Here is a 15,864-nt window from a genome sequence, read left to right on the forward strand (position 1 = left end):
TTCAAATTTGTTACTGAGTGTTTTTGAAAAATGTAGGGCATAGGTTTTCAATTTTGTGAATTTGGCCTTCAGCTAATGTTTACTTCATGGCTTTTTGAAGATCACATTTTAGAACCTCAAAAGAATCCCTTTGTGTTTTTCGTTATACACTTTCTTTTCTAAGAATACCTATATTTTTTGCTGTCCCTCAATATTCCTATGAATTTGTGATTCTGAGCCCAGAAGTGTTCTTAGTTATTTTTTAGGTTGAAATCACCTCCTTAAGGTAGATGACAAAAAAATTGCCCTAGTGTTGTCATTAACGTGATCTTGAATGAGGACAAGGCTTACTTATCCTATAGAAATAATTAATTATTTATGTGTATAAACAAGATAATAATAAATCTGTGTTATTAATTCGTTTGAAATCGATTGCTGTAATGAAATTGGCCACATGTAGATGCAAGCTTCTTGGATATTCAAAGCAGAGATGTTAGGCCTCGACCTCAACTGTAACTTAATGAGTTAAACCAGGCAGATGTTAGGGAAATTGTTTTCCTGGATTTGTTATCGAAAGAAGAGGAAATGAGAAGAATTAACGAGGAGTTTCTTTGGAAGATAGCACTGATAACTGCCGAAGTAGGGTGATGAATAAATACGAAATATTAGGCGTTGTTGGAGAAGGTAGGTAATAGCTTTTGTCACTGTTGAGTTTGAAAATTTTCTAAAAAATACTATAGCAACTATAATTGTCATACTCGTAAAACGCTACAAAATGTATTCTCGAAAACCCAACATTGAGTTCCATATTATCTGCTATCTTGCTAAAATTAGAGATAACGATTTAAAACAATAAGAAAGGTCATGTTTTGATTTGACTGTGATATTTTGACTTTTGACAAGGTGAATACAAATTGGCTTCCTATAAATTTTCATACATGTCTTTACAGAAACCAATTTGCATCAAAATTTGTAGTCATATTTCTGATAAAAATGCGTCTCTAACCTCTGTTGGCTGCTTTTTTTAATTTCCGCAATTTATAAAACTAGTTAATATTTATTTTCAGGAGCTTATGGCGTTGTTCTTAAATGCAGACACAAGGTTTGGCCCTTATTTTCTATTTTCATTAAATTTCGAATAGTGTTGGGCATTTGAACCAAGGGCGGTCCTAGTTTTGAAGAAATAAATACCAGTTATTTATTTGTTGAGCTATATTATGCAAGATGCAGTAATGGCAACATACAACTGGCCTAAGTTTTACACAACATTTGGAACAACATTAATATTGAGGGGGGAGAAAAATCTATTGAGAGTAGAGAAAGGCATCTTTTGCTACCTCTTGAGCACTTTCTTATGAAAAATACTCTTTATTATGCAGTTTCACATATCTAAGATGCTGTTGTACCCAAACCCTAACTTCATGTTTTGTACAAGTGAGAGGGAAAAATCGCAATAGCACAAGTTATTCCAGGTCTGCAGCCTCACCTCGACACCCTAACCTCAAGGATCTTATCCATGATAACATTATAATCTGTTTTAACACTATCAGTGCAATGTTACTACAGTTTTGATTCCACTGCATATAAGGGGGGGGGGGTTCTGAAGGCATGTGTCCTTAAATTAGAACTTGCATATTCAAATGGACAAGTGTTGTGTAACTGCAAAGCACAAAATTTTGTGAGCTTCAGGCAAAAATGTTCCTAATAGAGAGCAGCCATGGCATACTCCACATCTGGATATAAATTTTTGGCTTATTTTCAGCCATTATCCAACATTTATGCTCTGAACAATGCCAGGCCAAAAAATTCATTATGCTACATTTTGGCTACTTTGTGTCATCTAAAAAAGTCATTGCTAGATATAATTTTTAGATATCTGCCAAATCAGAACCAAGAAAGTGAAGCACTTTAGTTGCTTCTATCCATCTGCTTGCAGAGAAAACAATGATAATTTTGTATTTCAGAGGTCAATTTCTAAGATTCCAAGACATCTATACATTTCACTAAATGATTCAGAGCATCCAGGATCATTTAGATTCATAAATGTTTTAGTGTATGAACTGTAATTTTTGATTTACTGAAATAAGTTTGTATGGAATTAAAATATATTCCAGATTTAGGGACATCTGGCTCAAATGCTGTTAAGATCACTTGAATTATTCATAACCTGTTCCATTTTAATAATGGTCTCTTGATTTTCTTTTTGTTAGTGAATTGATTTCAAATGTAGGAGAAATATTAGCTTGAAATAAGATTGCTCATCCAAAACTCAAAGACAGAATTAGAAATTAATGAGATAACCCATGGATTAATTCATATCCACTTTAAATGAGAAGTAAGGTTTACAATAGCTACAAATACATTACAAGAATATAGAAAATAGTTATGATGAGGAATGTGGCTTATCCATATGCTGCCTTTCAATGCAAATAGCTGGTTTCTTTTTCAGTTGTCAATTAATTAATGAAGCAAAATAAGCAGGCTCAACTGCCTTTCTTTCTTTCCATCCTTGCAGGATAAAGTTCTTTGCCAATCCTAAGAAGCTCTTCCAATTGTTTACCACATTCAACCATACAGTTAAGATCTTCTAAATTGCTTCTGGTTGGCTGGTAGTATGAAGTATGTAAATCTTGGACGAGATCCATGCATCAAATTTTTATTGTTTTCTAATTATCTCCTTTTTTTCAGGAGTCCAATGAAGTTGTTGCCATAAAAAAATTTAAGGATAGTGAAGGTACATGGTTTTCAATTATTGATAATATCTCATTGATAATGATGTGATAAATTTTTAACTACCAACTTTAAACTGTTTTTCACTTCTCGTACTGAAAGTATTCAAATTGCTCACTGGTTACAGGAATGAGTCCTTTCAAGAAGACAAGTCTTGCAGAATGCATGTAGAAATAATTTTTTTAACTAAGTTCTCTCAACTTATGAAGCAAGCTTATCATTTCTATCCATTTTAAAACCAAAAACTGTATTTCAACTTATACCTTTGGAAACTTATATATCAGACATCTGGTAAAAATCCCTCAAATTGTTCTTTAAAGCAAATGACACTAGGCACTGGATGTTTTTAACAGTTATTTCATTTCAAAATTTTAAGATAAAATTTACTATTAGATAATGAAATTATCTATAATTGTATGCTTTACTTTCAGTCATGGTCCATTACATTTGAATATTTAGTTAGCAAAAATCAGCTTTAGAAACCTCAATCATTTTCAACTGTTTGAACTTTTGTTTACAGAAAATGAGGAGGTCAAAAGAACCACACTAAGAGAGCTGAAGGTTCTGCGTATGTTAAAGCAAGAAAACATTGTTGAGTTAAAGTATGTACTTTACCTTGTCATGGTCTCCAAATCTGCAAAGTCCAACCGAATATTAAGAGTAACAGAATAGGGATGTACCGGATATCCGGTAGGCCGGATAATCCGGCGCCGGATCGCTGATTTTTTGAAAATCCGGTTCCGGCCGGATTTGTTTCCGAAATCCGGCCAGTTGCCGGATTTTCCAAAACTTTAATCAAAACTAAGAAAATTTGGAAAACCAAGTCAGATTCCCTTCATACAGTGATCAAAAATGGATTTTCCAGAACTAAACAATATCGATGATAAAACAAGTGCCTTGAAAACAGATTTGAAATGAAAGTGCTCGTCATCACGAAACAGGAAGACTGGATGATATAATTCACAAATTTGATCCAGGGTTGCCAGATCGGCTTTTTAGGCCAAATTTTTCATTTTTGGTTTTTAGATTTAGATTGCCTGGAAAAATTTGACCTTGTTGGCCTTTTCAGCAGACGTCCAAAATTAATAAGTAATTACTACATTCATAGAATAGTTAGTAGTTAACTACAAAGTGTTAACCAAATTTCAAATTTTATCACCTAACCTAAATATTATCTTGATATTAGCAAAGGGTTTTGGAAAAAAGTAAGATTCTTATCAAAGTTAAGAAATTATCTAACAGGCACAAGCGTAGAAATATAACCAGTGCCTGCTCGATGGATTCTTGAGAGAGTTTTTGATTTGGCCTTTTTATGAGCATTTTGGCTTAAATTGCTCACCAGTCTAGCCCTCGTTTGTAAATTCAATCTGGCAACCCTGAATAGGTCTCTTTGATCTTCTCGCTATACATTTTTTCGCAAAGTGGCTCAAAACTTTTTATTACTTAAAATTCTATAAATGGTCAGATTATCCGGTAGAATCCGGCCGGATATTCCACGAAGAAATCCGGTAAATCCGGTTCCGGCCGGATTCTGAAAATCCTGATCCAGTACACCCCTATAACAGAACCCTCCCCATCTTTTTGGTATTTTCCCAGATCTAAACTTTTGATTTGATATGGGAATGGGAACTTTATTATAAAAAGAGATCAAATTTTGTATTCAATACAGTCAACAGAGCCAATGAGTTTGACTTTAAAGGTTATTGTATTCTGTCATAGTATGTGTTACATAAATTATATATAGCGAAAAGGAAAAGATGAATAAAAAAGGAAAAATGCAAAACGAGAGCAGAGGGTTTATATTTAGTAACAATGTTGTTGGTGTTGATAGAAGTCAAAGGCTGCCCCTAAATAGCATTTGTATAAAGATTCACAAAGAGGCTGCAAAATTTCTACAGTTTTTTGTAACTATTGTAGAACCTGGTTAGGCTTAAATTTTGTTTTAAGCATTTATCAAATATACAAAAGGACAGTTGAGAGCAATATGCATGGTTAAAAAATAGCCCATTAATTATATATTAATATTTTTCAATCTATTGCTAGTTCATGATCATTGATCAAACAGCTATAGCTTTGCCAAATTTCTTTTCCAGGGAAGCATTTCGAAGAAGAGGAAAACTATATCTTGTTTTTGAATATGTTGACAAGGTAAGCAAGCGAGATTAGAGCTTTGTTCTATGTTTATTAATGAGAAGATATTCAAATGTTAGTTGATTGCTAAAACTTTAAAAAAGCACCTACTTTTGAAATAGTCTGTATAATGACATACCCTTTTACTGTAATCTATCTTTCAGGCCATTATAAGATAACAATTGCTAAAGCATTTTGCCCAAGTCAATATATTAGAATGCAAAAATTGTTAGGCTATGCCAAAATGTGAGTGAGGATGGGAGGAATCTCAGCGCAAGCAGCAGCAAGTTACTTCGGGATGGCATACCAAAACGTTTGGTTTATCAAGTTGTAATTTGAAACTGAAATATTTCTTCTTGTTTGCCGAATCTTGATATTTGCTCTACTCAGTTCAAGGTTCGCTCAGTTAGAGTGCTTCAGATACGGACGAAAGCTGAGCTGCCTAGTTTCTTAGTCTTAGTGCGTGAAATTTATTGACGAAATTTTGGCAGCGTAGTTTAAGAAGGATTTAAAAGATCGTGGATCAAGGCTATATCAGCAAAAAATTTTAGAGTTTTCTTTCATCAGCTATATTCTCAACAAGATACAAAATGATTTTATTTTTTAACAGAAGTCAAACACTTGATTAATACCTCTTTCTACGTTAGGTTTTCTGTTTTAGCACCATAGGCTTTTTTCAAGCGTCTATCCGGTAAAGATGTTTAATCAACATCTGATATTTTCTCCACCCGTATAAAGACAAGTTTAAGCACGTTTTGTCATATTGATAATTTTTTGTCTAGAATATTCTCGAGCTATTAGAAGAACTACCAAATGGGGTGCCACAACTCAAGTTAAGGTATGCCTTTACCAATTATTTAGATCACGTGTTGTGTTTTGGCAGTGCTATTACTTTCGATTTCATTGAAAATTCACCAGTCATTAGTCAAAGTTTGCCCTCGAAACGTTGTTCGAGTACGAGATGAGAAATTTACAAAATGTCTATGCAAAATGGTTAGTAAAAAGCGATTAAATTGTAATTTCTTCTTTGTTACTTTCACCAGGAATGCCTGTAAAACAAGGCAGGTCTTTGAAATCTAAGACCGTTCGAGGAAAGGAATAAATCAGCCTTAGGACCCTAATAGATAGCAGCTTATCCTATAACGCTAGGAGAATCGCGGCTCTTTAGTAGAAGTTTAAAAGTGAATGACCTCGGGCTTCTGTCGAACATGACTGTCATTAAAAGATTTTGATTCAAGGCCATTTCATTATTATCAGCCAGGATTTCTTATGAAAGGCTGTATTTGTTATCAGGGTAGTACGATTCCGATTTAATATTCCAAGTTGTTCTTTGTGAAGAAGAACCTACTTTTTCCAGATCCAGAGTATTCTTAGTTTTGTTTTAAGAGTGCAGATAGGAGTTGCCGAATCAAAGGTCCTTCCTTTAGGTTCTTATTTAATGGTGTGTTTTGATGATGGTAGAAAAGTTTTTTTCGTGACAATAGATGGTTCAGGGTAAGACCCACTTTTAAATAAATCATGATTATTCAGGCAAAAGTAGCTTTATAAAAGAAAGACAGCCTGTAAGTTCTCAAATTCTAACGTTCGTCTTTGCGGAAATGTACTGTATGATATATATTGACGAGCGGTATCTCAATCAAATGAATACCAGTCGATGAAACATTTAGTTTCTTCCATATTTTGTAGGAATTATATTTATCAACTTATAAAAGCTGTTCAGTGGTGCCATTCAAATGGTGTTATCCATAGAGGTAATTAAATTTTGAATATCTTTCCTAGAATACGTATTCAAATAATTGTATCTGTTTGTCTTTCACGTTTGTTTCGATTGAAAGTTCTTTTTATTTTATTGCCAACTCGGTCTTTTTCTCGATTGTGGAAAGGTTTCCATTTGTCTTCAAGCAGGTTGCGGTTCCTTCTGAATAGCATATTTTAATGCGCTCAAGCTCGTGTCGATATTAGTTAACAATATGCTAACAAGGCACTACAGATTCTTTTTTACTAAAAAAATGTTTTGTTATAGCTCCCATTTCCATTTTATTTCGATACAGACAACCAGTAAGCTGCTTGCTTTCAATCAAGAACTTTTCTAATAGTCGATAAAGACCATCTTTTTATGACTTTTTCTTCCATCAAAGAAAAGTAAAACTTCAAATTGTAGCTGTTACCTTTGTTTTTTCGAAATTTGTGATTTTTGATGATGAAATTGTTTTTTTTTTAGATATAAAGCCAGAAAATCTTCTTATTAGTAAAAATGATATTTTGAAACTTTGTGATTTTGGTAAGTATCTCCTGTTTTGAGTAGCTTGTTAAAAATGATAATTATAATTTTAATTTTGATAGTCATTATAATAGGGTAAGCATAGATAAACCCTAAAGGGGGGTAGGTAGTGCTTCACATAGCGAGTATCTCTTTCAAATTTTGGATACCAATTCAATGTAAACTACGCTTCATGCCAACAATTCTTATTTTAGGTTTTGCGAGAGCCATAACTGGTACAGGAACGGGCCAATACACGGACTATGTCGCCACCAGGTGGTACAGAGCCCCAGAACTGTTACTCGGGTATGTTTTTCTGTTCTGTATTTCATACTACTGGCATTTTCATATCAAAGTTCGTGTTAATGTGAAATGCGATGAAGCAGAGATGCTTAATCTCACCTTCCAATTTGCACTTGGGTTCCCTACAGCTTTCAGGGATTTCTCACCAAAAAGCCCCAATTCTTCAAGGGCGGGCTTTATAGTTACTTTTTACTCTTCTACAGTTAACTATAGACTGATTTTCAAAAAGGCACTCGGTGAAAGGCATCTATACGAATGGATAAATTATTTTCCCAGTTTAAATATCTGTTTCCAGTCGCCAGCCTGAGGGACTAGTTCAGTTGTTAGACTAGTTCCTCAGCTCAATACAGACATAAAAAACCTTAATCACTTTTAAGGGTTAAGAGTTTCAAAAAAATTTTTCAAAAGCCTAACCTTCAGAAGTAATCGACGCTAACCACAATGAATGTTTTTATGCATGAAAACAGTTGCGAACTAGCTTCCTAAAGTGAATTACTTTCCATGCTACACGAAAACTGGCAATTTGAAAATGTTTATTTTTCAAAGCAGTGAATATTGATTGTCGAATTTCTTTTTCTATCACTGTGGGTTTTGTTATTTCGTAAAATTTCTCATTGGATCAAGAAACACGATGTTTGCTAAAACTGTATGCGAAGTTGCACAGACCACTCAAAATTGTCACGTCATCGCCACCAACTCTGGCAACTTGTAGATCAAGGCATTTTCAACAATGAATTGTAAAACCTTTTTAGAAATGAAAAGTTGATTTATTCGTGTCATGACCCTACACATGTCGTATCAATGTTGTGATACAATATGAGTTAAGGAACGCGTGCAAGTGTCAAAGTCAAAGCTGGTTTTATGCTCTAGACAAATGCTCGCATCTCAATGTTTACAATTATGTTTTGCAGAGATACTTTTCTTTCGTTAACTGTTTTCACGATAGTTTTCTAAGTTGCAATGTTTTGAACCACAATCTTCTAATTTATTGATATTATAACTCCATATTTCAAATTCTAATATTAGTATCATAGCTTTTTGGTTTAGAATAGAAAAGTAATTAATTCACAAAGTATGTTTTTGCATTATTGAATTTGGAGCAAAATAATCTGAAGTTTATTAGATAGTCCTTTGTGAAGAAAAATGGAATCAATAAAATTCGGCTATGATAAAATAAAATAATTACAATGCTCTTTTCTATTTAACCGCTTTAATTCGGCATTGGTTCAATAATAAAAAAACAGAAAAACAGAAAACCTTTCGTAAAATGTGGTTTTTTGGCCATGTTTCAGCAAAACCAAAACAGATGTAGCTGATTTTACACTTAAGATGCATGCTATTGACTTCATGTCGTTGTCATTGTGTGCTATTAAACAACGCCCTGACAGCTTGCTTTGTTTTTAACTGAGGAGTTTGTTCTTTTAATTCTTTTAATAATAAAGCTTCTATTGAAAATAATGCTAGAAATTAAGAAAAAAAAATTAAAAAAACTTAACAAGCTTCAAAAATCTTCTACCGTTGGTAATAGTTTCTAAGTTTCTAACATGAAATAAAAACAAAAAACAAAAAATACTTATAGAATGCTCATCATTTAACGTAATGACATTTGAATAAAGTAGCGAGTACTAAAAATAGCCCCATCTATAAGAAACTGGAATTCTTAATGTCGACCAGTTACATTTACTTTGTTTTGAACTACAGTACTTTTTAAGCTTCATCTTATTGAGTTAAAGCTGCCATGTTAGCGTCTCTTGTTAGGCAAGGGGCTCGTGCATACCATGTAATATATAGTTTTTTAAAACCATGATTGTTTTCATTTCTTATTGATCATCTATTTACAGAGGTGGCTATGGTAAAGCTGTCGATATCTGGTCAATAGGCTGTATTCTCGGTGAACTCAGTGATGGCCAACCTGTGTTTCCTGGTGAAAGTGAAATCGATCAGTTGTATGTGATACAAAAAATCATCGGACCATTGCCACCGGAACAAATTCATCTGTTTAACTTGAACCCGCGATTCCGTGGCCTTAAATTCCCTACGGAAATAAAACCACTGACCCTCAAACACAAATACCAACATAACCTTCCCGCGGATTTATTAGAATTCCTAGAATCTACATTGAGGCTAGAAGCCAGAAAGAGGCTGACTATTGATCAATGCTCCAGCCACCGTGCATTTAAGCAGTTCCATCAGAAGAAAGAAAACAGTAATCACGGAGACAGTGACGTAGAAACAGAAGAATCGTGGAAAGAGATAAAGCTTGAGGACCCAACCCGAGCTGTGAAGGATGAGGTTAAAGAAAGTACCATGAAAATTGTGCCTAGGGTGGTAGGGAGTGACATCCAGGAGAAAGCATCAAAAGAAAAGCGCGATGTTCAGGTTGGAAAGCGAGAAGATGTACAAGCTGTCCCAAATGGAAATTATCGATCTCAAACGAGCGAAGAAAAACAAACTATTAACAGAAAGCAAAGCAAATTAGAAGACAAAACTACTCGTGAAGATGCTGGCGAAACGTCATCAAAGCCTCAGTCAACCATTCAATATTCGGAGGCAAAAATGACCAGGGACTCAAATTATAACAAAACAATAGAGAGCCGACCAGCTAAGGATCTATCTCAAAATAAAACAATTAGCTCTAAAAAGATATCGAATAATAATGACTTTAAGCTAGATATGAGTGCATTGACGAAACAATTTGGAAAGTTTAACAAGCCGAATCTTAGTCATGCTACCTCAAATACTATGATCAGTGCTAGTAAAATGAACTGGTCCATTCAATCAGGAACCGGGTATTCAAATGCTGGACACCGGACATTGCAGCCAAAGAGCTCATACGGGCAATACCATGTCCAGAATCAGGTATGCTTTGATTGGGTTACGTTGAAGTATCATTGGATCTCACTCATCTCGTAAACTAATTTGATAACAATTCAATTCAATTCTGATAATAAAATGCTTGATATAGCTGCAAAGACTCTCTTTACCATTTTTTATTAAGAATTAGGCCACTGCTGTCCGTGATTATTAACAAATGATAACCATGGCGATTTCAAGCTTTGAATGGGAACAATCACTTTTTGAACCATCGCATCAAGCTGTTCTATCTTCACTCTATATGGTCTCTGGTCTTTTTATAGGCTACAGATCACAAATCAAGAGATACGACTCGGACATCAAATGGACAATCTTCTGAGGGCCACGATGAGTATTCCAAAACCAGTACCTTCGAACCTTCATATCAATATGGTTTCTCTTCAGATTCAAGGTTGGATGTTCATGTCAATTTTCTCGTTTTTAAATTGGCATTCCTTCAATAATCAACTTTCTTTCTTGAAAAGATTTGGGTACCCCTGAGTTTCCTTATAGATTTGTGAATTTTCACTTTGTGCAGTTTTCTTTTGGGACTAGAGCTTTTAAATTGAAGTGAAATATTTCTTATTGTTAATTTTTTATGAATTTTTCAAAAACTTCTGTAATGAACTGATTCTTCATTGTTTTCACATTTTAAAGTAGTCAGGGCCTTGGAATAAAAACATTTGTCATGCAGGTTCTGTTTTCTCATAAATTTCTCTGTCTTCCATTTTGCCAATATTTATTGTAATCTTATTTTTATTTTTTGTAAGGAAACAAGGTTAAATAATGAAATTTTTACATTATGACTGCATGTTGCTACAGACTGTTTTCAAGGTGCTAATCGTAGCATCTAGTTTAAAAAAGTACCTGTGCGATTCTCACACGGAAAATGTTGTTGTGCTGCACTCTATTTTAGCAGGCTGGGGGTGCCTGTAAAAAACAATTGCTTGCAGATTTCGCCCTTTTCTTCTAACTTTTTTATTAAAACACTGCGTAGGGTTGTGATGGAATTTGCAAGATCTTTTCGGCCATGATAACCAAGTAACAGCTTACAAAATTTTTCATCATTTTTTCTCCAAGGAACTTTTGGATAAATTTGCAACCAGTTTTCAAGTCTCAAACTACCGTACCCGTACTTAAAATAATTTTTATTAGCTAAGAATTAGACTTGAGTATGCCTAAAAAATTTCACCTACTCAGGTCTAAAAGTCTGAACAGTGTCCCCACTACATTAAGTAAACACAGTTTATATTGTTAAATGTAACCGAGAAGCGAAAAAATGCTTGTTGAGCTAGAATGGACTCGAATTAAAAAGACACGACATTTTTTAGATCAGCCATTTAGTTTATTTTAGCTATTAAGTTATTTTTTTGCAATTCAAATTTCTCTTAATGCTAACAAATTATTGTTTATGAATATTGTTAGATTTTGTAAGATATTTTATCTTTTATTTATCCAAATTTAGGCTTTTTATCATCAATTTTATCTTGCTAATTGTGTTCATTTTATATTTGTTTAAAAGGTTGGCCTTAATAATCTTTTAAGCTATTTATTGTTAGCTGCAGACTTAATAATGTTAAATCAAAAGCTATTTATTAAATCAAAGAATTAATAATGATAAATGATAATAAATAATTGTTACTAAAAAAATGAAAACGCTGTGCCGGCTTTGGTGTGCAGAACAGAACGACTTTAAATTGCAACTTTGCATTTTACTGTTTTATGCTACATGCTTATGCGTCTCTTCAGGTCGGCCTTTACCCTTTACCTGTAGAACAACGTTTTTGCCTACTTCTTTATAACTTGTGACTAAAAAGCAAGCTTTGCAAAACCCAGTGAGGGGAATGATTCATCCTCAAACATAACTTCACGATTTGCCAGATCTTAAAACATAACTTAACTCCTTTACTAGAGATTTGAAAGACATTGGATCACGCAATCACACAAAAGGAGAAAGAAGGAAGAAGAAAAAGCGCCAGGTAAACACATCAATACAATGGTTTCAATAAAATTCTGTTCGTGTTAATGGTGTATTTGCAAATAGTGCACACCGCAGCATACCCATTTGTAAATGTAGTTACCTGGGCGAATGTAGGGGTAAGTAACCCCCACTCACTTTATCTATAACACATCTTCATAATTCTTTTGAATACAGAAGTTAAACTGGTTGGGAAAAGTTAAACTGGTTCTGAGAAGTTCATATTTTTTTATTATTACCCAGGATCAAATGACACTGTTGGAAGGATATAGCACTGAAGTGACACAAAAATCTGGTGCCCACTTTTTTGTATAGAAATTTTTTGGGGCAGCAAAACGAGTGCTTGGGGACGTCTCTTAAATTTTCTTTTATTTATAGAAAAGCAACACGTATCCGGAAATGCAGGGGGCAGAAACAAATCATCTTGATTGCAAAACGCCCATCGCCGATCACAGCAGGTAGAGAGTCTTTGTTATTCCCGCCCCCCCCCCCTTCATATTGAGACTTGTGTGGCCAGTTTCTTTCCCTATTGCTTATAATGATTTCTACCTTTAGTCCTATTTTCTTCATTTTTGTCTTTTTATAATTATTTTTCGTATTCTTACAATTTTCATTAGAAAACTTTGATCGAAATAGAGGTGGAGTAATTGGTAAGGACATGTCAGAACTGGGTTCTCCTTAATCTTTTCTATAAGCTTAAATCTTTTTTCATTTCATGTAAATAAAGAAATAGTTTTAATCATTCATATAACATATTGTTAATTTTTTCGGTATCAATTGAGAGATTTTATTGTTTTCCACTCTGCATGAAGCACTTCTCTTCGTACAACAATTTTTGTTGTTAAACGATAGGCTAACACAACCCAAAAGGACAAGAAACTATCCAGTATAATTATATTCAATTAAAAAAACAAACTTAATGCATAAAGTAAACTTTTGCTAATATTTCCCCCCAATATATTTTAGCTTCATCACTATGTTTTTTCTTCTTCATTATCTTGCTTGTCTTTATCTATGATAAATGTAAATGAAGAATATTTTTGTTCCACAGTGATCAGAGATATCAAGACGTCTCTTCAACTGCAGATCAGGTATGATCGATTTTACTAACTTACGGATTATATAACTGATTTTATTAACTTTAAAGCCATCTTGTGGTGCTTTTAGCTCTTTTCTTGAAACTGTGATGTTAGTCCAGAGCACTAGTCAAGATCGACATACCATTATTTATTGTTTATTAAGCATCATATTTGACTATGCTCGTATTTCAAAACTGCTACTGTTTCTTGTCACCAACTCCTGAACAATAAAAATTTGTTGTAAATCAATAAATAAAAGACGTGCTGAAAAACGTGTTGTTGTTTATTAGGGGAAAGACCAAAGATACCAGAAGCTCAATCCTTTGGCTCCTTATGTGGACCATCGACAAACTAATGACAAGGTATCATCAACATTTCGAAATATTATCACTAATAACATTTTAAAAATAATTTCTTTCTTGTTTTTCATTGCAAAGGCTTGATATTGCCCAAGGTTTTGAAAACGTGCCAGTTGATTGACTTTTGCAAATGAAAAACTGAAGTGGCTGGGTTCACAAATATGACTGGGGCAATAACAAATGTAATGTCTTCACTTGAGACTTCATAGTTTACTTGAACTAACTTGTCAGAAGTTGTGATTTGATCAATATTTTGTTTTCTTATTTGGCACTTAGATGGTTTTTTGCCCAGTTTTATTATTATAGTAATGCATCAACGTGATTAGGCCATGTAATATGTGCAGTAGTATTGCGCTTACTTAGAAGCTTTTAAAAGGGAAGTGTTTGCTTTTCAAGATGTACTTAAACCTCTAAAGGTGTACTATGGTCATAGGTTTTCGTTGGTGCATATGCTGACTTTTTGTTCATTTTGAAAATTGCAGGTTGCTTCGGAGCCCTTTAGTTTTCATCGTCCTTCACTGATTGACGTCAAACTACAACCTGTCAACCTTAAAATAGCAAACAAGCAAAGCAAACCCCAACCAACCAAGCAAAGCAACATGACAGCCCCCAGTGAATTCCGGCTTCACCCTACCCAGTCTGTCTTGATGTCGTCACAGCAACCTTCCGATGTTGTGCGCGCGTATGAGTCGCAGTCCGTATTACATGCCCCAGAAAAACTTCAGCCGGTTCTACGCGGGCCTTCTCGAAAATCCGGACCGCATTCTTTCGATGTATCAGCGAAGTCAGAACAAAGACTTGTTCGCTTATCTCCTGAGCAACTGCGACCTATGCACATGGGTAAAGGTGGTACGCTTGGTGAGGTAGAAAAAGACAAAATTAAGAAAGTTTTTAGTCATGATTCTAGCAAAGAAACGTTCTTGTAGATTCCATTTGGTCTTTGGTCAACCATATATTTAGAAAACCTCGAGACGAATTCTTGAAAAAATGAAAGGTTAACTTTAAGTCTCAAAAAGTGAATTTTTCAAACTTTCTATGAAATAAAAAATTCAATTGAAAAGTTTTGGCATGCTCACTCCAAAGGTTCCTCTCAACCATCAACCATCAACTGCTTGCTTAACCAGTCTCCTTATTGAAAAGGATCCTTAGAATTATAGCATATGTTCGCAGATAGAAATTCGGTTGTGTTCTCTTGTACTCGAAACCCAGTAACCAAAACATTTGAACGTTTTATCTTCGGTTAAATATTATAGTTCTAAACCTGAATTAAACGGCTTATTGTTATTTCAATGTTCATGTGTACATTCAAGTTATCTTTGTAACATATTCACTTCCACTCGCATTTATAGCAAGGATTCGTATTCACTGACATTTAACGTGTAAATTATTCGCTTTAGGTATGGTTGTTTGATAATTAGGTATAAACAATTTGATGAATTTTTAAACAGTTGTTAATTGTTTGGTCTCGTTAACTGTGCAGTGTATGCTAGTTTTGTTTGTTGAATTTATTGTCTTAGTGATATTTTCAGAGTAGCGATCACCTATACAGCAATAGCTTCACCCCTTTGTGTGTGTCAAGGCTAATTTATTTTGTCTCGTATTCGCTCCGTGCTGGCATATGCTCTAGCTCTAATGCAAATACAACTTCTGCATTGAATAGGGTTTGGTTTTGCAGTTTTAATTATTGCATTGCAGTTACAGTGCTTGTGGGTGTTGAAAGTGATCCTTCCAATTTGAATTGAAAGAGTTAACAAAGTCTTTTGCAGATCATCAACACTGATCTTGTCCAACTTCTCCAAACATCTTTTCTGATTAATACCCAGCTAATTTTCTGCGATCCTAGATTGATCCGACGTATACGGTTAAAACCCATCTCCATTACATTTCACTCACATACCTCTCCACCCGTTTTTTCGCATGAACTATAAACAGTTATCAAATATTGTTCTGTTGTTGTTAGTTTTAAATGTATTATTCTGTGAATGAAACTAATATTTTTTTATCCTTTTGATGGTATTTAAAAGTTCAAGTGTGAGTACCATTAGAATGCAGCCGTTAATGACATAAGGATGCTACCTGAATTTCTCGCAGTTTACACATTCCTGTAAACACATTCCTGTGGGTTGAAGTTCACCGTTGAATTGCAAGCATAATCTTGAATTTTCTGGCTTTTGGCCTGTTCCATTCTTTAAG

The 15,864-nt window shown here is 34.2% G+C and overlaps 1 protein-coding gene across 1 annotated transcript; it reads left to right on the forward strand.

Moving 5' to 3' along the window:
- Window positions 1–274: 274 nt before the first annotated feature.
- On the forward strand, window positions 275–15,752 carry LOC135686642 (uncharacterized). The gene is made up of 16 exons (XM_065202913.2): window positions 275–663; window positions 1,047–1,081; window positions 2,668–2,713; window positions 3,230–3,311; window positions 4,803–4,857; window positions 5,622–5,677; window positions 6,526–6,590; window positions 7,061–7,120; window positions 7,315–7,405; window positions 9,244–10,261; window positions 10,540–10,667; window positions 12,168–12,234; window positions 12,612–12,691; window positions 13,285–13,324; window positions 13,603–13,674; window positions 14,154–15,752. The coding sequence occupies exons 1-16, from the start codon at window positions 627–629 to the stop codon at window positions 14,595–14,597; spliced, it is 2,376 nt and encodes a 791-aa protein (XP_065058985.2). The 5' UTR covers window positions 275–626; the 3' UTR covers window positions 14,598–15,752.
- The last annotated feature ends 112 nt before the right edge of the window (window positions 15,753–15,864 follow it).

The sequence above is a fragment of the Rhopilema esculentum genome, chromosome 6 (assembly GCF_057945365.1).
Source record: "Rhopilema esculentum isolate cy_ngs chromosome 6, ASM5794536v1, whole genome shotgun sequence".
NCBI classification, from domain to species: domain Eukaryota; kingdom Metazoa; phylum Cnidaria; class Scyphozoa; order Rhizostomeae; family Rhizostomatidae; genus Rhopilema; species Rhopilema esculentum.